Genomic DNA, 21,649 nt, shown 5'->3' with positions numbered 1-21,649 from the left:
ATTACCCTTATTTGAATTTAGAAAACCTCCTAAGCCCATAGTTGCAGACTTTGACCAATCGACAAAGGGAACACAAGAAAAGAGTGCTAAAGTCGAGCAAGCTCAACTCTTAAATACCCTGTACCTCCCACCAAAAAGGAAAAAATAAAAAAAAAGTTTTTTAAATAATTAAAAAAAATTATATTAATTAAATTATTTAATTAAATTAAAGACATGTTCAGGTACAGTTTCAACATCATACATTTACATCAGAATCGTATCTCTGCGTGCTTATATGCGTGTATGTATGCAAAAGTTGAACCCAAGCAGCAACAGCTGCGGGTAGCGCTACAAGCAGAGCATGGGCAGCGATTTTATTTATGGCTATAACTTTCTTCAGAATTGACCTATCATGATGAAACATGGCATACAGACATATAATCATTAACGGGATGAAAATTTTCGTTCGAAATTCCAAGAACGGGAGTTATGGAAAAAAACACGAATTGCGGGGGAGTGGGGGGGTATATCAGATTAAAAAATAAACTTGACCTGCCTAGGGCTTAAGGGAATGTGGATACCGAGTTTGGTTATTCTAGCTCTTGTATCTTCTGAGATTCTTGCGCTCATACAGACGGACGGATTTTTTATTTTTATATCCTGTACCCAAAGGGTAAAAGGTTTTGTGCGAGTGTACATGGAACACACAGAAGGAGGCGTGGCAGACCCCACAAAGTATATATATTCTTGATCAATGACAAGCCGAGTCGATAAAGCCATGTTCGTCTGTCCGTCTGTCTGTCTGTCTGTCTGTCTGTCTGTCTGTCCGTCTGTCTGTCAGTCTGTCTGTATAAACGCAAGGATCTCAGAAAATATAAGAGCTAGAATAATCAAACTTGGTATCTAGATTCTCCTGAGCCCGAGAAATGATGAGTTTGTTCATTTTTTCTGATCCATCCCCCACTCTCCCCCTATTCAAGATTTTCTATAACTCCCGTAATTCTTGAAGTTTTGAACTAAAATTTGGTAGTCATATTAAGTTAGTGGAAGAAAGTTATAGCCATATAACCAGGCCCAATGCACACATACATACATATGTACAAGTACACCAACACGCATAGCCACGATTCTGATGTAAATGTAAATGTATATGCATGTATGGAATATTTTATATTTAATTTAGTTAATTTATGAAATTAATTAATTAATTAGATTAATTTAATTTATTTTTTTGTGGGGTGGTACAGGGTATTTAAGAGTTGAGCCTGCTCGACTTTAGCATTCCTTTCTTGTTTGTTTTAAATCGGTGTCTCTTAATTTAAAATACTTACATACACATGTTTGCATAATTGAAAACATGCACGCACAAATGCATTCATATGTAGTTGGTCTGTTTAAAGAAAAGGTGATGGTTTTGCCCACTTTTTTCTCCGATTAAAATACGTGGTACAACATGAGTTCTTGCCAACAGATAGTACGGTTACTAAGGAATACTAGAGTTATCGAACGTTTCCGTGTATATATGTATATACTAGCAGGTATTGCCCGTCTTAACCCGGTTCAATATAATGTTTCCAATTGTATTTATTTTGTGTGTGCATAACCTACCCATATGTTTTCACCTTAAAGGTTACCAGTAGGAAGGCATTTAAGGTATTTAAATGAACATTTTCTGTTCTTGACAAAAAATTGTTCAGTAGCCCGTTACATTTTTGTTCTTGCCAAACTATTTCGTTAAACGAACATGACCACTATAACTAATATTTTTAAAAGCTCGTTTTCCCCCCTTTGGAGCTAGAATTTTCCAAAAGCCTTTCTTAGTGTGCTCCTACACTATGATGGATACTATGAAAAGATACTTGAGTCCAAATTTCATCTTTTACCGTTTGGGCTGTGCGTTGATCACCAATTAGTCAGGACAAACTGTTTTATATATAGAGATAACGCAACGTTTAAAGATAGACTATGTGCAAAAAAGAGGAATAATTATAAGGGTATATCCTAATTTTAAATTCACATTTGAGTCTTTTCGTGCCATATTGAGTCAATACGGTCACGCACAAACTCGGAATATGAAACACGGCACTCGTGTCAATGCCGTGCAGCGATGAGCTGTAACGTGCAACGGTTGGGCAGGTATGGAAGCGGATGGACGTATGTCATTAGACGGAGTACGCGCTTGCTCCTCGGCTGCATGCTCGTCGGCAAATGGTGTGGGTCAAAATGGGAGCCGTCAAGACAATTGCTTCTCCGTGCTATAATAATCGTTTTTTTTTAAAAGAAATCGCGTACTTGGGTTATAGGAAGGACTTTTGGGGGGATTTGGGATATAAAGGGAAGATTCTATGGATATTAGACAGCAGACGACAGAGTGAAGAAAAGATAGTGTATACAGACAGACGGACGGACTTCCTCGCTTTTAGACGCACCTAATGGTACGTATACCCACCCTACCATGATCCTGCTGGTCCACTGAAAACTTCAGGATCCCTACGAGTAGTCCTCGGTTGCCTAATCTACATCATGTCTGCGACGCATGGGTTCCCTAACAGTTGCAATCTAACACATTTTAAACATTACAATTAATTTTATTCGATATATACAAATTCAAGATTAGCCGCTCTAAATTCATTGGAACTCAAAATTCAGTAATTGGAGATAAAGCTTATGCGTAACAATAAAGCGTATAAAGTATTAAGGTAAACAATATAAGAATATTTAAATAAAAAACACGCATCTACGCATACGCGTTCGACGACTTGGATATTAAAACTAGCTTCATTTATATCAGGCAAAGAATAATCGTATTAGCTTTAAGTGCAATTTACGCCACTTTACGGCATTGAAAAATACATTGAACATATGTTTACTCTTTTCAAGTTCAAGGTTATTGATATCATCAGCTGGAGCCAAAGAGAAGCTTTGCACCCAGGCCACAAAGAGAAAAAGAGAAAAACTTACAGTTTGCTGCATCCCACGGCGAAAGATCTTTCGTGTGTAGGCTGGTGTAAGCTGTAGAATAAGGTCTGCAAATTCGTTGTTGTTGTCAAGTAAACATGTGTTTTGTTTTTGTTGGTGGTTCAATGAAAATCGCACAATTAGCTAAACAATAAGTTAAGAACTTATAAGTAATATATCTGATATGGCTTATGGAACATAAATTGATTTGCATTCACCACATGATAAAATAATTGCGTATGGACATTGTCCCCCAATTTTAGGGTTAAACATCCAAGCATAGCAATTACGCATTGCAGTTGCATGCTGCAATTGGGAACATCTATCTATGCCTTATTTGATCATGCACGAGAAAGAACAAAAAGAAAAAAACCATGACACTACTCTTAAACCGCTGCAACGTGGTTCGCGAGAGCGGTAACGCGGTGAGCCGACATAGGCAAGTCCCTCGGCGCAAGATGAAGGTGAGGTTTCCACCTATTGAATTGGCATTCTCAGCAGTCCAAGCTAGTCCCAAATCATCAAATTGGGTGGTGTTTTGGGCATTCAGGCAGATCTTGGCCGATATGCCGCCACATGCACGTCCGCGTTTTATGCTCGCCTTGGCAGACTAACTAAACGAAAGCTTTTAGCTAAAAGCTTTCATATGTCGCAACTTCTGATCTCTCCTTCGCTTAGCTTAAGCCATGGGCTTGCTGTTGTTTAGATTAGCTCAAGCCAATTTTTGTTGTTTTTTTTTCAGCTTAAGCAACGATTGATAGCTATTTTTAACGTAGTTAAAGGTTAGGCACTAATTCCCATATGGGAAAAAAGCACCTCGGAGAAAGGCAGCACTGCAGTAACTACAAATGAATTTTCGGGGGTCTAGCCGGGGGTCTCAGACACATCCGATGCAAAATGTATGATTTTTACTGCCGCTTTTATTTTGTTGGCGCGACTGGCGCAGATCAAGTCGAATCAAATTGTGGCTCAAAATAATTATCACAAATAATATAGTACTGCTGTTCACTTAAATCTACTACTGCACTCTTTTTTATAGCCTGTACCCAAAGGGTGAAAGGCTATACTAGTTTTGTGCGCATGTATGTAACACACAGAAGGAGGCGTGGCAGACCCCACAAAGTATATATATTATTGATCAGGATGAGAAGCCGAGTCGATATAGCCTTGTCCGTCCGTCCGTCTGTCCGTATGAACGCAAGGATCTCAGAAAGTATAAGAGCTAGAATAACCAAACTTGGTTTCCATATTCTCCTAAGACAGAGAAAGTACGAGTTTGAGTTTTTTTTCGATGCACCCCCCCACTCCCCCGCAATTCGTGTTTTTTCTTATAACTTCCGTAATTCTTGGAATTTTGGTAGGTACATCCAGTTAGTACTAATGTGCCCGTGTGCCAAATTTCATCATGATAGGTCAATTCTGAAGAAAGTTATAGCCATAAGTAAAATCGCTGCTCATGCGCTGCCTGCACCTCTGTCGGCAGCGCTGCCCGCAGCTGTTGTTGTTGTTGCTGCTTTGGTTCAACTTTGTGCTGCATACATACACGCATATAAACACGCATAGGTACGTGATGTAAATGTATGCTGTTAAAACTGAACATAAACATGTATTCTAATTTAATTTAATTAATAAATTAATTCATTCATTTTTTTTAATAATTTAATTTTTTTTTAAATTTTTCTTTTTTGGAGAGTACAGGCTATTTTACTGTCGGGCTTGCTCGACTGTAGCGTTCTATCTTGTTTTAAGTTAAAATAAACTTGGCCCGAGTTTAAGAGACCGATTAGAGAGTACCACTGACTGCTAGGGCGACCACGAGGAGAAAGAAAGACCTATGAGACTTTCACAAACAGGAAACCTTGTCTTCCGGAAATTTCTATTGCCTCCTTCGTATTCAGCCTTGACCTGTCATTTCTTCCTAACAATCAGCTGAGCCGAACTTTCACTGTTGCCACTAATTCTATACCGCAGCAAGTGAGGCAGTAACTGGGGGAGTTTTAATAAACAATTTAAGACACCTTGGCCCCTTTTAGAGCTTTCTTGGCCAAAAAAACCACAATCGTAAATTTATATCTTTTCCTTTTTACTCTTTACGTCAGCGCATTATTTTCGCCGCAAAAACTAGCAGCTTAGCGACATAACGTTGCATACTTCTACGCTGACCAATAAAAGAAAAAAAAAGAATTATTGCAAACGCAAAGCGGACTAGTACACTCCCTCCTAGCAAAATCCCACTTTGGTGTTGAAAGCGCCAAAGAGTGATACCCGCTTGAAGAGCGCGGTATTGGGTTCAAACGGATATTCACTGCTTTATATCATTGGCGTGATATTTTCCGATGAACCGACCATTTATATTTTCTAACTCATAATAGCTGTTGCCGAGCTTAGCTTTGATTCTAGCCTTTACAAACATCGGTGCTAGCTTCGAACTAAAGCCTTTTACAAACTGACTTTGTTGAAAATTCCTTCTGTAAACTTCTTGTCCTACATTGAAGCTTATTTCACGACTTCGAAGATTATACACTTTTTCATTCCGTATATGCTGCTGTAGGATACCCTATTGGGCTGATTGACGAATGATATCAAAAGAATCTGCTCTATCAAATCTTACACCGAAACAGTGGAAGAGATCCCCTTCTAAAAACGGAATTATGGCATCTGCTGTAAGCTTCTTTACTGCCTTTAAAAAAGGAAATTTCGAAATATCACACAGATTAACGAAAGCTTTAACAACGTTTACGAGATTTGGCCAATAATAATACCGTCGTATTTTCTCTAGCGTTTTATTAATGACACTGTGCGATGATAATGGATGCTCGTGATTCTGTTTTAGGACTACTGGTATAAGACCCCTGGGAGCCCAAAGTCAGCTACTTCCTCGCCTGTTGCGAGCTCTGCACTACGATAGACATAGTTTCCAATGACTTTTACATCCGGCAACTGTGTCTGTTGGGATTGAATTTTCTCTTTAAGTTCTTTGTATTCCGTGAATCAAAATGTTCAGAGTTAAAGTCTACCAGGTTTTGTACACTGATGGCTGACAAATCTTCCGTATGAACACGAGATAGAGCATCCGGCACAAGATTCTGACTTCCTTTTCTGTGGAAAATTTTAAATGAAAATCCTTGAAGTTTAAGAGCCCATCGCGCTAATCTAGAACTTAGATCGGACTGAGACATTAGCCACTTTAAGGACGCATGATCTGTATAAATTGAAAATTCATGGCCTTCTACATAAGCTCTAAACTTTTTTACGCACATAATGGCTGCTAAACATTCTTTCTCAGTTACCGAATAATTTCTTTGGCACTTATTCAGTTTCCGGGACATGAAAGCTATGGGAACTTCGTTACCCTGTTCATCCGTTTGCATCAGTATGCCACCAACTCCAGTATTTTGGCCTTTTCCATCAGCAGTACGGACCACTGACGTAATTGGCTTATACTTCACTTCGTCCTTAACCAATTCTGCAGCGAATTTTCCTCCAATGCAACTAATTGAGGCACCTGTGTCCATTAGGCCTACAAGTGTTTTTCCTAAAATTTTTACTTCTGCATATGGTCGTAAATCATGGCTATTACCTACTACAGAATCTAACACGGCTCGTTGCGCAGCTTTTTGCTTTTGCTTATAGGCAGTCCTACGTCTACGAGCACGGATTACGGACGATTCAGCTTTGAATAGTATGGCTGGGTTATTTTGCATTCGATGATGCAATGGAATGTCTGGGATTTGGGAAAATTCACTTAATTTTGGCAAACTCGTAACTACTCCGTCTGTGTATTCTTCGCCAAAGTCGGTTTGCGAGCACCTGTCAGTGCACGCGACACTTCGTTTTTTGAAGCATTGCATTTTCGACATGACGGTTTGTATGTGTCCGGCTTTCCGCAACCATAGCAGAATACACGGCGCTCATCTAGACAATCTTGGTAGCGGTGTCCATTTGCACCACAATTCCAACAGGAAAGCGTAATTGCTGCTAGATCTACGCTATCGGACTCGTCATTTTCTTCAATGACTTCACTTTCAAATTGTGCAGCGACTTCCGAAATGAGAAATTTAGGTGTTGGCCTTGTGCTATTAGAACTTGGTTTAGAAAGGGAATGTATGAACCTTTCTCTCGTGCGAACGACATGACGCAATTGTTCTATAGAATGAATAGGTACGAACAGAATTTCGTGTTGAATTTCTGACGCTAAGTTAGCTCGAAGAACTTCTAAAAGCGAGCTTTCAGCCATTGGTTGCACCAACTTATCGGCTAAAGATACAATGGCTTCATAAAATAAGTCAAATGGTTCATTTGGCTTTTGCTTTCGTTGCGCCATAGCTGAACGAATTTCAAGATCAGTTCGCCCATCCTTAAACTGACTTTTAAGGGCGAATTTCATTCCAATTCATTCCGGACACCAACGGATACACTTTTGTGATAACGCCAGAACCACTCACTTGCGCTACCCTCAAACAAATTGCTCGCATAGCGTGATAACAATTCAAAGTACCCCTCTAAGGTCTGGTATGTAAGAGCTTCGATTCGGTATATAAAATCATCTACTGCTATAGCGGACCGACCTGAAAATCTTAATTTCCAGTTAAATATAATTTGACTTATTCTATCTGGGCGCAACTCATATGCCTGTTGTGTATTTATCGGGCCACTCCCTTGCTGATTTCCTAACGAAGCACGAGCTGGTACTCCAAATAACTGCTCAAATGTTTGTTGCTCCACTGTAGCTACTGTTGGCCTATTTACACTATGTGCACCATTGGTGGTAGCTGCAGGCGCATTAGTTTGAACACATAGCTTCTGAAAACCTTCTTCTATTGTTTGTGTTAAACGCTGAGTATGTTGTGCTAACACCGATGCAATTGAATCTGCAATTGCTTGTTGCAGATTGGCTGCTATTAAGTTTGGCGAATTGACTGACGCTGTATCTTCCCTAGCATATGAATTTGGCACATTAGTTGGAACGGAAACGGTTTCTGTTATGAAAGTTTCGATATGTCTGCCTTTACTTCTGGTTATAGGCCCTTCTGCTGGCGCGCGAAATCGGGAACGGGAAGGTTGAGCTTCCGCCATTTCTTCAGCCAAATTTGGCACAGAAGTCGCCAATGAACTTTGACAAACAGGACAAATGTTTTTACCTCCTGTTTTAGTAACAAAACAGGAGCGATGAAAAGTGTGTCCACAGCTTGTGGTTACCAGCTGGGATCGGTACTCAACAGTTTCTACACAAATAGCACAGAGTATCGCTTCGTCTTCGACCCTATCTAAATGTTCATTACTGTGAGACAAAGGCATTGCAAACTTTACCAATCTATACAGAGTATCTTAAAATGTTGATGCTTAATATATTACAGAGAAAATATGAGATTTGTTCGTGTGTTGCAGGTGACGCGCAAGACGTAGCTTATGGCCACAAGTCTTGTTTCAAGCGTTACCTACAATGAAAGTAGTGTTGTGGTAAAGCAAATTACTATTGGATGTGTTTCGTTTACCAATGTTAATAAATTAACACCATTAACACGAATTAAGAAAAACAAAAGAAAAAACAAACGACATTTGTAATTGCACTAACGCCGAACTTAATTCCGATCATAGCAACGAAGCTAAAACGCTAAGCTTGCTATGTTTCCAGAAAAGTTGATGCATTGTTATGCAAGCACAATGCGGAAATGTGGTAAACACGGCCTCTTGGACTGTGTTGCGCGGCACTAATGGGGCGACCCAATTAGCTGTTCCAGCGACAATCAATTGCCCCTAACTGGTTTACCTACAAAGGATATCCATAGAATTTATAAGTAAATTGCTATTGAAATGCTTCTGCTTCGCGGCGGACTGTAGCTCGTAACCACAAAAACCCTCGTCCTGCTATACTCCACATGTTTCAAAGCAAAACTAGACTACACACACCAATGTGTCTTCAGATTCCGGCACTACAGCCAATCCGAAGCTAAGTAGTTTTTTTCCAGGAAAATCTGCACATTATCCGATCTGTGTTTTGAATACTACTGAGACGAGCCATTACTAGGCTAACATAAAGGACGGAAAATAGGATGAAAGGATAAAAGTCAAAAGCATTCACATAAAGAAATGCATGCTTGTAGATGGTGTTGACTTTTCGCATTATTTTTTTTCTGTGTGAGAACCACATAATTAAAAAATAACTGGAGTAGATAGATGAAGGAAATCTAGAGGTATTCCAGTAATTCTTATAATGAAAACGCAGTGAAGGCCCCACACGTTGGGCGCCATTTAAAAATAATTATTATAAATAATAATAATGTAACGTGCAACGGTTGGGCATACCTTTTCAGGTATGGAAGCGGATGGACGTATATCATTAGACGGAGTACGCGCTTGCTCCTCGGCTGCATGCTCGTCGGCAAATGGTGTGGGTCAAAATGGGAGCCGTCAAGACAATTGCTTCTCCGTGCTATAATAATCGTTTTTTTAAAAGAAATCGCGTACTTGGGTTATAGGAAGGACTTTTGGGGGGATTTGGGATATAAAGGGAAGATTCTATGGATATTAGACAGCAGACGGCAGAGTGAAGAAAAGATAGTGTATACAGACAGACGGACGGACTTCCTCGCTTTTAGACGCACCTAATGGTACGTATGCCCACCCTACCATGATCCAGCTGGTCCACTGAAAACTTCAGGATCCCTACGAGTAGTCCTCGGTTGCCTAATCTACATCATGTCTGCGACGCATGGGTTCCCTAACAGTTGCAATCTAACACATTTTAAACATTACAATTAATTTTATTCGATATATACAAATTCAAGACTAGCCGCTCTAAATTCATTGGAACTCAAAATTCAGTAATTGGAGATAAAGCTTATGCGTAACAATAAAGCGTATAAAGTATTAAGGTAAACAATATAAGAATATTTAAATAAAAAATGATTGTAAGTATGACACGCATCTACGCATACGCGTTCGACGACTTGGATATTAAAACTAGCTTCATTTATATCAGGCAAAGAATAATCGTATTAGCTTTAAGTGCAATTTACGCCACTTTACGGCATTGAAAAATACATTGAACATATGTTTACTCTTTTCAAGTTCAAGGTTATTGATATCATCAGCTGGAGCCAAAGAGAAGCTTTGCACCCAGGCCATAAAGAGAAAAAGTAAGAGAAAAACTTACAGTTTGCTGCATCCCACGGCGAAAGATCTTTCGTGTGTAGGCTGGTGTAAGCTGTAGAATAAGGTCTGCAAATTCGTTGTTGTTGTCAAGTAAACATGTGTTTTGTTTTTGTTGGTGGTTCAATGAAAATCGCACAATTAGCTAAACAATAAGTTAAGAACTTATAAGTAATATATCTGATATGGCTTATGGAACATAAATTGATTTGCATTCACCACATGATAAAATAATTGCGTATGGACATTGTCCCCCAATTTTAGGGTTAAACATCCAAGCATAGCAATTACGCATTGCAGTTGCATGCTGCAATTGGGAACATCTATCTATGCCTTATTTGATCATGCACGAGAAAGAACAAAAAGAAAAAAACCATGACACTACTCTTAAACCGCTGCAACGTGGTTCGCGAGAGCGGTAACGCGGTGAGCCGACATAGGCAAGTCCCTCGGCGCAAGATGAAGGTGAGGTTTCCACCTATTGAATTGGCATTCTCAGCAGTCCAAGCTAGTCCCAAATCATCAAATTGGGTGGTGTTTTGGGCATTCAGGCAGATCTTGGCCGATATGCCGCCACATGCACGTCCGCGTTTTATGCTCGCCTTGGCAGACTAACTAAACGAAAGCTTTTAGCTAAAAGCTTTCATATGTCGCAACTTCTGATCTCTCCTTCGCTTAGCTTAAGCCATGGGCTTGCTGTTGTTTAGATTAGCTCAAGCCAATTTTTGTTGTTTTTTTTTTCAGCTTAAGCAACGATTGATAGCTATTTTTAACGTAGTTAAAGGTTAGGCACTAATTCCCATATGGGAAAAAAGCACCTCGGAGAAAGGCAGCACTGCAGTAACTACAAATGAATTTCCGGGGGTCTAGCCGGGGGTCTAGCCGGGGGTCTCAGACACATCCGATGCAAAATGTATGATTTTTACTGCCGCTTTTATTTTGTTGGCGCGACTGGCGCAGATCAAGTCGAATCAAATTGTGGCTCAAAATAATTATCACAAATAATATAGTACTGCTGTTCACTTAAATCTACTACTGTACTCTAATTTTTTTAAGTTAAAATAAACTTGGCCCGATTTTAAGAGACCGATTAGAGAGTACCACTGACTGCTAGGGCGACCACGAGGAGAAAGAAAGACCTATGAGACTTTCACAAACAGGAAACCTTGTCTTCCGGAAATTTCTATTGCCTCCTTCGTATTCAGCCTTGACCTGTTATTTCTTCCTAACAATCAACTGAGCCGAACTTTCACTGTTGCCACTAATTCTATACCGCAGCAAGTGACAGTTTCGACAGATGCGAAATACTCCGATGCCTAACTGGGGGAGTTTTAATAAACAATTTAAGACACCTTGGCCCCTTTTAGAGCTTTCTTGGCCAAAAATAACACAATCGTAAATTTATACCTTTTCCTTTTTACTCTTTACGTCAGCGCACTATTTTCGCCGCAACAACTAGCAGCTTAGCGACATAACGTTGCATACTTCTACGCTGACCAATAAAAGAAAAAAAAATTATTGCAAACGAAAAGCGGACCACTACAGAGCCACGATCAAAAAGCACTGACAATTCTTATCTCAATTTGCTAGAGTAAAACTTTCGATAGTTGAAGCCACCACATACTAAATTTATGACACAAACTTTTCATCTCTATATATATAAAACAGTTTGTCCTGACTGACTGACTGATTGGCAATCAACGCACAGCCCAAACGGTAAGAGCTAGGAAGCTGAAATTTGGACACAAGATCCCTCTTGTAGTGAAAGTGAGCACTAAGAAGGGGTTTCGGAAAATTCGAGCTCCAAAGGGGGGAAAACGAGCTCCAACGTTTGTATGAAAAATCTACAATTTTTATCCGATTAACTTCAAACTTAGTTTGTATACTCTCACAAAGAATACAAAAAAAACTGTATTCTTGGATTTTCAATATTTTTCCTGCGGCCTGAATAATAATGATTTTCCGGTGGAAAATTCGGTAAACGAAAAGCTATGTGCAATCAACGCACAGCCCAAACGGTAAGAGCTAAGAGGCTGAAAATTGGACACATGTTGTCTTCAGTGGTGTAGGTGAGCACTAAGAAGCGGTTTTGGAAAATTCGAACGCCAAAGGGGGGAAAACGGGCTCCAACGTTTGTATGAAAAATCTACAATTTTCATCCAATTAACTTCAAACTTAGTTTGTATACTCTCAAAAAGAATACAAGAAAAACTGTCTACTTGGTTTTTCACCATTTTTCCTGGGGCATGAAAAAAGGGGGGTTTTCCGTGGAAAAATTGAAACACAATCAACACCCCACAGCCCAAACGGTAAAAGCTAGGAAACTGAAATTTGGGCTCAAGTATCCTATCATGGTGTAGATGCGCACTAAGAAGGGATTTTGGAAAATTCGAGCTCCAAAGGGGGGAAAAGTAGCTCCAAAGTTTGTTTGAAAATTCTGCATTTCTGAATCGATCAACTTTAAATTTTTTAAATCTATAAAAGAATACAAACAAAACTGCATACTCGGTTTTTCGAAATTTGTGTTGGAGCTTGAATTATTGGGGTTTTAATATTTATTCATTTTTTCAAATGAAAAGTTTGTGTTATAAATTTTGTCCGATCGATTTCAAATTTGGGTAATATAATCTATGTAACTAAAATTACAACTTTGCATTTAACGATTTTTAAAATATGCATTTTACAAATGCAGGCAGAACAAACAATACAAAATATCAAACAGTTGGGGACAACTAAGTATACATACACACACACATACATACATACAAGCAGCTGGTCGTGTAGTTGCGTGCAAACGGTTGGAGTAGCCAAAGCAAAATGTGAGACACTAATGTGTGAATGTTCATTTGTACAAATGTATGTACATACATATGTATGTATAAAAGTACATTCGTCTTGCACTGACAGGGCAAGAAATGTTAATTAATTAAAAATTATTAACATTATAACATAAACATTTTTATGTTATTTTTTCTTTGTTTAGTACATTTGGCATAAGGGATTTTAGGACAACGGACTACAAGGGCGTACGCAGGTTGGGCAGGGGGGACATTGCTCCCCTTAGAAAGAATTTCGCATTATGAATTACACCAGCACCATATGTATTACATACGTACATACATATGTACATACGTCTGTATGTATAGTATGTACATATGTACATCAATAAGTATGTATGTACGTACATACATTCTTATATACATATATAGGTTTGTATGTATGCAGTGGACCATCGAACACTGTTGTTTAATTGTAATAAATAGTGTTCTATGGTTTCAAATCAAAATTTTTTAAACAACAACTTCAAGTTATTGGCTCGCAAATCTTCTTTCGTTTTGATAATTTACGGCTGTTAATTGCATACGAAAAATGCCAAAAGTTTACAGTTACCGTACACATGCAAATACATTTGTATGTATGTATGTACATATGTGTACAGTGAACAATCGAATACAGTATTATAATCAATAATCAAAAACGATGTTTTTCGATGTATTTGTATTCGACATGTATTACGATATATCAACACAAGTATCGATATTTTCGATATATCGCATTTAATTTTATTATTGGGGTTTTAATATTTATTCACTTTTTCAAATGAATAGTTTGTGTTATAAATTTTGTCCGATCGATTTCAAATTTGGGTAATGTAATCAACATAACTATATCAACAAATTGGCATTCAACGATTAAAATATAGCAATATGTTTTTTACTTGCCATATATCAAATATCAAATAGTTGGGGACATCACATACACACACTCACACATACATACAACAAGCAACAGTTCGTGCCTACGCATATTCTGCTTCGCATTGCGGGCAGATGTATGTATGTATGATTTGTTCTTATTGATCTCAATAAATAATTAGATTTTATTATTTAAATATTCTGCTTATTGCATTCGAACTTCGATATTTTGATGGTATCGGTGGCTTCAACTATCGAAAGTTTTACTCTAGCAAATTGAGATGAGAATTGTCAGTGCTTTTTGATCGTGGCTCATCGCTGCACGGCACTGACACGAGTGCCGTGTTTCATATTCCGAGTTTGTGCGTGACCGTATTGACTCAATATGGCACGAAAAGACTCAAATGTGAATTTAAAATTAGGATATACCCTTATAATTATTCCCCTTTTTTGCACATAGTCTATCTTAAAACGTTGCGTTATCTCTATATATAAAACAGTTTGTCCTGACTAATTGGTGATCAACGCACAGCCCAAATGGTAAAAGATGAAATTTGGACTCAAGTATCCTTTCATAGTATCCATCATAGTGTAGGAGCACACTAAGAAAGGCTTTTGGAAAATTCTAGCTCCAAAGGGGGGAAAACGAGCTTTAAAAAATATTAGTTATAGTGGTCATGTTCGTGGAACAAAATAGTTTGGCAAGAACAAAAATGTAACGGACTACTGAACAATTTTTTGTCAAGAACAGAAAATGTTCATTTAAATACCTTAAATGCCTTCCTACTGGTAACTTATAAGGTGAAAACATATGGGTAGGTTATGCACACACAAAATAAATACAATTGGAAACATTATATTGAGCCGGGTTAAGACGGGCAATACCTGCTAGTAGTGAATAAATATTAAAACCCCAATAATTCAAGCTCCAACACAAATTTCGAAAATCAGTTTTGTTTGTATTCTTTAATTGATTTTAGAAACTAAGTTTTAAGTCGATCGGTTGAAAAATGCGGATTTTTCAAACAAACTTTGGAGCTACTTTTCCCCCCTTTGGAGCTCGAATTTTCCAAAATCCCCTCTTAGTGCGCATCTACACCATGATAGGATACTTGAGCCCAAATTTCAGTATCCTAGCTTTTACCGTGTGGGCTGTGGGCTGTTGACGCTGTTTGCTTTTGTGCCCCAACATTTTTTTACAGGAAAACTCCCATATTTTAGGCCCCAAAAAAAATATCAAAATACCAAGTATACAGTTTTTCTTGGAATTGTTCTGAGAGTATACAAACTAAGTTTTTCAGAAGAAAACTGTAGATTTTAATATAAACGTTGGAGCCTATTTTCCCCCCTTTGGAGCTCGAGTTTTCCAAAATCCCTTCTTAGTGGGCACCTAGTCTAGGGGGTGAAAGGATACTTGAGTCCAAATTTCAGCTTCCTAGCCTTTACCGTTTGGGCTGTGCGTTGATCACCAATCAGTCAGTGAGTCAGTCAGTCAGTCAGGACAAACTGTTATATATATATAGATATAGAAGGTATGTTCGAAAGAAAAGGTGATTTTTGAAAGCAATCCCATGGCCATACCGTAAAGCGCATTTCAGAAGTGCATAAGGGCATTATATCGGGGTATTACTTTGAAGGGGTACCTGGGTGCAAGCCGAGTCGATATAGCCATGTCCAGAATATATATACTATGTGGGGTCTGCTACGCCTCCTTCTGCCTGTTACATTTTTCACCTTCCGCAAACCTAATATACTCTTGTACATTTCATGTACACTTCACTTGGACAAGTTGAAGATCAGTCGGTTATAAATATATAATTTATTGTTGATAGCTTTAAGCCGGTATGAGCTTACTTATTATTTTATTAAAAGAAAATCGCGTTAAAGAAATGATTGACATTGGCGCGGATGTTTCACTTATGCGAAATCAAAAATATGACAACATTTTAGGTGACCAAAAGTTGCAAAATAACTTTATCAAACTGTTTGGATTAGGCAACATTGCCTCAGTAGTGTTGGGTGAATTTACTGAAACAGTTGAGGTCGGTGGTACTGTGACAAATCATACGTTCCTCGTCATTGAAGATGAAAGTCTAAAAATTGAAATAATTGCTGGCTATGACTTTTTACAGAAGTTTACAGTCACACTAAATCCCAATCACAAACAAAAGCTGATGATAATCAGTCTAAGTTGAATGTTTCTAACGTGGAAGTCCAACAAACGAAATCGATTTAAATTTTGAATCCCAGTATGCCAAACCAGTCAAACAATTACAAGAATGTCCATATATATATATATATATATATGAAAGTCTAAAAGTTTAAATAATTGTTGACTATAACTTTTTACAGAAGTTTACTGTCACACTAAATACCAATCATCAATCAGTAATCAGTCTAAGTTGAATGTTTTTAACGTGGAACTCCAACAAATGAAATCGATTGAAATGTTGAATGCCAGTATGCCGACCCAGTCAAACAATTGCTTTTCGCGAAAGTCCAAGTCGATTATCTACAACAGAATGTGAATTTGTACGAAAACAGGTGGAGAGACGTCGTCAAACGTTGCAAGCAAGGTTGTGTTGTGACTATCGCAAGCTGAATAGGTTTGGTTGCTATGGCTGGGGTGATGGTTATCACCCACACACTTAGGCCTAATAAGGCCCTTTGTGATACCATATAATCTCTATCTTAATTCTTCACTACTGCATCCACCCTCTGGTTCTAGTGAATTTTGCGGTGTTTACACAATCGATGTTTGCAAGCTCAGAGAGATCATTCAAGAATGGTCGTCCCAGTGCACCTAGCCTGCGCCTACTGAGCGCTGGGCAGTGACAGATGAGGTGCTTCACACTTTCTTCCTCTTCTTCATCCCTGCAGCTTCTGCAGAAGTCGTTGTGAGGGATCGCTTGCGGCGTGCCATCCAATTGGGCAGTGGCCAGTGAGCGTCCCCACTGTCAGCGATATATCCTTCCTGCCCAGTTCCAATAATCGGCGTGTCCTTTTTGCATCCTAGGACGGCCAGGTTGACCTTGTCCGGAAGGAAGCAAGCGGCATGCCCATACCATCCTTTTCAGGAAGGATTAGTGCATTCATTCTGTTTATTCGCACACATGCGGTAGTGCGAATCGACGATCGTGGTCCTGACGAGTTTAAAAAACTAGCTTATGACTATTTGCATTTACCGTTTCTATATATTGGTGATTTCACAATAATGATGTGCAAGCATATAAGTATGCTGGTGTCAGCTCAGTTTGGGCTATAACCTTATATCTGATTGTTGGTCTTATGCTGAAGTAGCAGAAATATATATGTCTTATTCTTGCTTATTATTATTGCTTATGTTGGCTGGCCAGTGTCAATGCACCTATAATTCGCGTGCGCGTGCAGACTATGGTTCCAATATTATCTATGCTAAAACTATATTGGTATATAGGTTCATGTGTACTTATATGTACTATATTATGTGTTCCCAAACTATTTTATTGAATGCCTATTTGCGTCGCGTTGATGAGATGTCATATACTCATTCGCGTCGCAACATTCTCGTCCCCTAAATTGCAACCTTTCGAAATTCATGCACTTATTACGCAGGGTGCGTGAATATGGCTTATTAATTGCATTTTTTTTGTGCTTAGTATACGCCTTCATGTGCCCTGGATGGTTCTGTTTATGCCGCGTCGCAACATTCTCCCCCCCCCCCTCCCCCAAATTGCGGATTTTTTCGCAATTTACGTACTCTCCTTTGCTATGCATGCAATTGCATTAGATTCTAATAACTTGCCTACAACAGTTTCCTGAAGCAAAATATGCATGACGGCAGTTGTTTTCTGTAAGACTGCCTTGAATATTTCGTTTAATAAAGTAAAGTTGGTCACTATGATCGGCCGTTGAGGCGAAGTCAAAATCAAATTTCACAAACTCTAAGTGCTTGTGTTACGTTGGCGTTTGTAAATTATTTCGAGAACAGTTGCATGTGTCGATTTGTGGTGACCGGTAGGGCCGTTTAGAATATATTGTTACTGGTCAAGTGCGTTGATGAACTACCAATATTATGGTATTGATTAGTATGCATGTGTACATTGCAAATGCTATCGCTATAAGAATGTATTTTGGAAGTATTGCGTCAACATTTAGCCGGCGGTTGGTGTTGTGAATTGGTGGAATTAACTACTCCAGAAGAAAATTCTTTGAAGCTTGCTCCTTTACGATACTACTTCTTAATGTAGTTTGTTTCTGAGTACCTGGTGACCTTTCTTATGGTGAGTGTTTAGAGAAAGTAAAATGGTATGTATGTATAGGTGTCATTGTGTTAAATCTTTGCTTATTTATATTAATTCCGATAGCTGATGAGGGTTGGTTGTCGTCTCTCGGTTTGGTACGTCCTACCGAATTGAAGGTTGCGGTGTAGGCCAGATTGGAGGCGGTATTGGTATTGCTCAGTGGCTTACGTCGGAGCCACAAATTGATGCCGATCGAGATTATCAGGGTTACGTAGGTGCCAATGGTGGCGATGGCTGCCTCTATGTGGAACTGACTTTATGTCTTCGAGTAGTGCATTTGTCAGAATGCTGAGCTGTGCTTGCTGCTTCAACATGGTAACTTGGTCTGTACTTAGCGTTACTTGCGACGTAAATGTAGGATGCTCCTGTAGGAGGTAATGTGAACTGCTTAGTGAGCACACAGGGTCAATGGGGGTGATAGATGTTGTCTTCATCTTTATGAGCTGCCAGTCAAACGCCTTGTAGTCAGCTCTGCCGTTGCTGATTTCATTGACCAGCGTCCTGACCTGAATCAAGGCTTGCCCTCGGGGCGCGTCTTTCATGCGATTTTTCTTCACCATAATCTGGATGATGGGCTTAGCCATGGGTACAGTATATCTTGAGTCCCGTTCTTCAAATAACCTCTTGGTAATGTTTCCATCGATCTCTTGTTCGGATCTGCGTTGCCTGCCTCCTTTTAAAGGTGCCTTCGGGTACCGGAGGGCATCCATTTCACGTGGATGGAGTACGAGAGGTAACTTATATGAGTGGCCTTTGTGCGAAGTGTCCTTACATAACCGCTGTAATATTTCAATGCATTGCTTAGCAATCTTCATGTCTTGCCATAACGGTTGCAGTTCATAGAAGCTAACGAATTTCCATTGGGACACTGTTGTGGACATGGGTGCCTGTCCTTGACAATAAAACAGCAACAAATACAGCTGCGGGCAGAGCTTGGGCTTGGTTATATGGCCATAACTTTCTTTCTAATCAACATAGATCCGATAATAAAACTTCGTATACCGATATATAATCATGCGACTACCAAATTTTAGTTTAAAATTTCAAGATAACGGTAGTTATAGAAAATCGTTAATATCGGGGAAGTGGGGGGGTGCATCGTGAAAAATGAACAAATTTGCCCCTTCTCGGGCGTAGGAGAATCTGGATACCAAGTTTGGTTATTCCAGCTCTTATACTTTCTGAGATCCTTGCGTTCATACAGACAGGCGGACATGGGTATATCGAATCGGCTTGTCATCCTGATTAAGAATATATATACTTTGTGGGGTCTTCCAAGCCTCCTTCTGCCTGTTAGATACATTCGCACAAAACTTTTATAGCCTTCTACCCTTTGGGTACAGGCTATAATATAACAAACATACTTTATATAATTTAGTTAATATTCTACTTGAAAGGTACAGTACTAAATATTGGCATACAAATGAGTTCGTCTATCTCCTAAACAATAGTTTCGATTTCTTTAAATGTAATAAGTATGTTCTTCAAGTTCATCATTATTTTTTATCGATATTTGCCAATACCCTCACTAGTTGAAGACAAATTATCATATCTGTACCAAAAGTAACATATTTGTAAAATTCCAAAAGAATACAAGGAAAATTGCCGAGATGTTTGGCTAAAAAGCGTTGGGTTCAAGGGTTGGATTCGCAAAGATGACTCGGACGAGCATACGGCTTACTGCAGCTATTGCAAGATCATTTTCACAGCAAAGCTTAGTGATTTGCGCGCTCATGTAATAACAAAGAACCACACAAATGCAATGAACTGTACAAAAAACTATGCTGCTTTCACTACCAAGTGCCTAATATTTATAAATAAATAATTATTTAAGCTGATTGGTACAATTATTTCGAACGATTGCGAACCTCGCAGAACTAGATAAGTTAATGTTAAAAGCATATTAAATATCACCTTAAAACAAATAAATAGGTAAAGCCATAACCGTTTTTATACCCTGTACCCGTAGTGTAAAAAGGGATTCTCCTAGGTCCGAGAAAGGACGAGTTTATTTTATTTTTTGGAATTTTCCCTCCCTTCCCCCGCTACAGAATTTCAATATCAATATCAATTTGAAACAAAAGTAGACTATTATGTGTAAATGATGTGTGCAAAGTTTGGTTAATGTAGCATTTGAAATGTGGACGGTATTGACGAAATGTCCTATCTCGGACATAGGAGAATCTGGATACCAACTTTAGTTATTCTAGCTTTTATAGTTTATGAGATCCTTGCGTTCTTTCAGACAGACGGACGGATATGTCTAGATCGATTTCTCTCGCCATGCTGATTCAGAATATATATACTTTATGGGGTCGGAGATGCTTCCTTTTGCATGTTACATACTTTGCACAAACCTAATATACCCTTTTTACCCTACGGGTACAGGGTATAAAAATGACAGCACTGCTTCAGTGCACAACCAACATAATTTGCTTTCCAAATTATATTTAAAAATATTAAAAGCAAGAATGCATTATTCATCCTCCTCCAAATTTGATATATCCAATTTCGTAAGATGATTTTGTAAATGATGTATTTTTTCTTTCTTTTTATTTCTTTATTAAAACTGAATAAAACTTTATCTTAACTGAAAAAGGGTATTAAAATGCATATAATTAGATTATACCTCGAACAAATTAATTTTAGTTTTATATATATCAAAATAGTTTTATTTATATGCGAAATAATTTGTAAAGTCAATATCTGTATTTTAAATTCTTAATAAATTGTTACCTGTATATGTGTGAATAGTCCTCGGAAGCACACTTATTTCCTTTTAATTGATCACTTGCTTTGTTTTTGGCTATTTCTATCAGGTTTGATACGTTATTTTCTTTGAAACTTTTATACTTTTCTAAAATATTTTCCCTCCACTGATGAAAGCGACCATTCAGTCCTTGATATTCATGTAATTTTTCCATAATAATTATTATTATTAAACAAGTGGAAAACAACCAAGTCTAAATATATTATTCAACTGTTTGATTCCATCAATTCATTTATATGGGCTCACGCTCAATTTTAATATAATATAAATGTTGCACTATGCAGTATTCTCTGAGCTTTGACATTCAAAACCGAAATGAAATAACATTCTATGATGTGCACACAAGTAGCTATATTGGAACGAAAAAAGTTTCGTCGCATTCCAAAGCACTTTAACGAGCATGCGTTGGTTGGTGGCTTTCCCACAGAAAAAGAAATAAAATAACAAGAATGGAATGCTAGAGTCGTGCGCATTCGACTGTTGTATACCCTGTACCTCCTTTTCGCATTAAACGCAACATTTTTCTTAAGCAATTGTGAAAAACAAAACATGTTAATAATAATGATTAAAAGGAGAAATTTCCTCAAATAAATAGTAATGCTAAAAGCGATATACTTTGTGGGGTGTGTGACAATTTCTTCTTATTGTATGTAATACATTCGCACCAATCTAGTATACTCTTTCAATCATGGGATGGATACAGTGTATAAAAACAACACGCCTTACGAATTCCGACGTTTGTTTAGTACTTACAAAAATAATACTAGCATAGACTGGGCTTTTATATATTGGAAATGACTGGCATTAAGCTT

General features: G+C 38.3%; 1 protein-coding gene across 1 annotated transcript in view; it reads right to left on the bottom strand.

Annotated features, from left to right (window-relative positions):
* LOC115628089 (proton-associated sugar transporter A) overlaps positions 1 to 21,015 on the bottom strand; it is a 172,289-nt gene extending 151,274 nt beyond the window's left edge. Inside the window, exon 1 of the mRNA XM_030524066.1 lies at positions 20,804 to 21,015. Within this exon, the coding sequence (XP_030379926.1) occupies positions 20,804 to 20,991 (188 nt within the window). The 5' untranslated portion in view covers positions 20,992 to 21,015. The remainder of the gene's footprint in view (positions 1 to 20,803) is intronic.
* Positions 21,016 to 21,649: the final 634 nt, after the last annotated feature.

This window comes from Scaptodrosophila lebanonensis, unplaced genomic scaffold (assembly GCF_003285725.1).
Source record: "Scaptodrosophila lebanonensis strain 11010-0011.00,11010-0021.00 unplaced genomic scaffold, SlebRS2 tig00000101-arrow-pilon, whole genome shotgun sequence".
NCBI classification, from domain to species: Eukaryota; Metazoa; Arthropoda; class Insecta; order Diptera; family Drosophilidae; genus Scaptodrosophila; species Scaptodrosophila lebanonensis.
The sequence above is the reverse complement of the archived record's forward strand: the minus strand, read 5'-3'. Positions and strand labels throughout refer to the sequence as shown.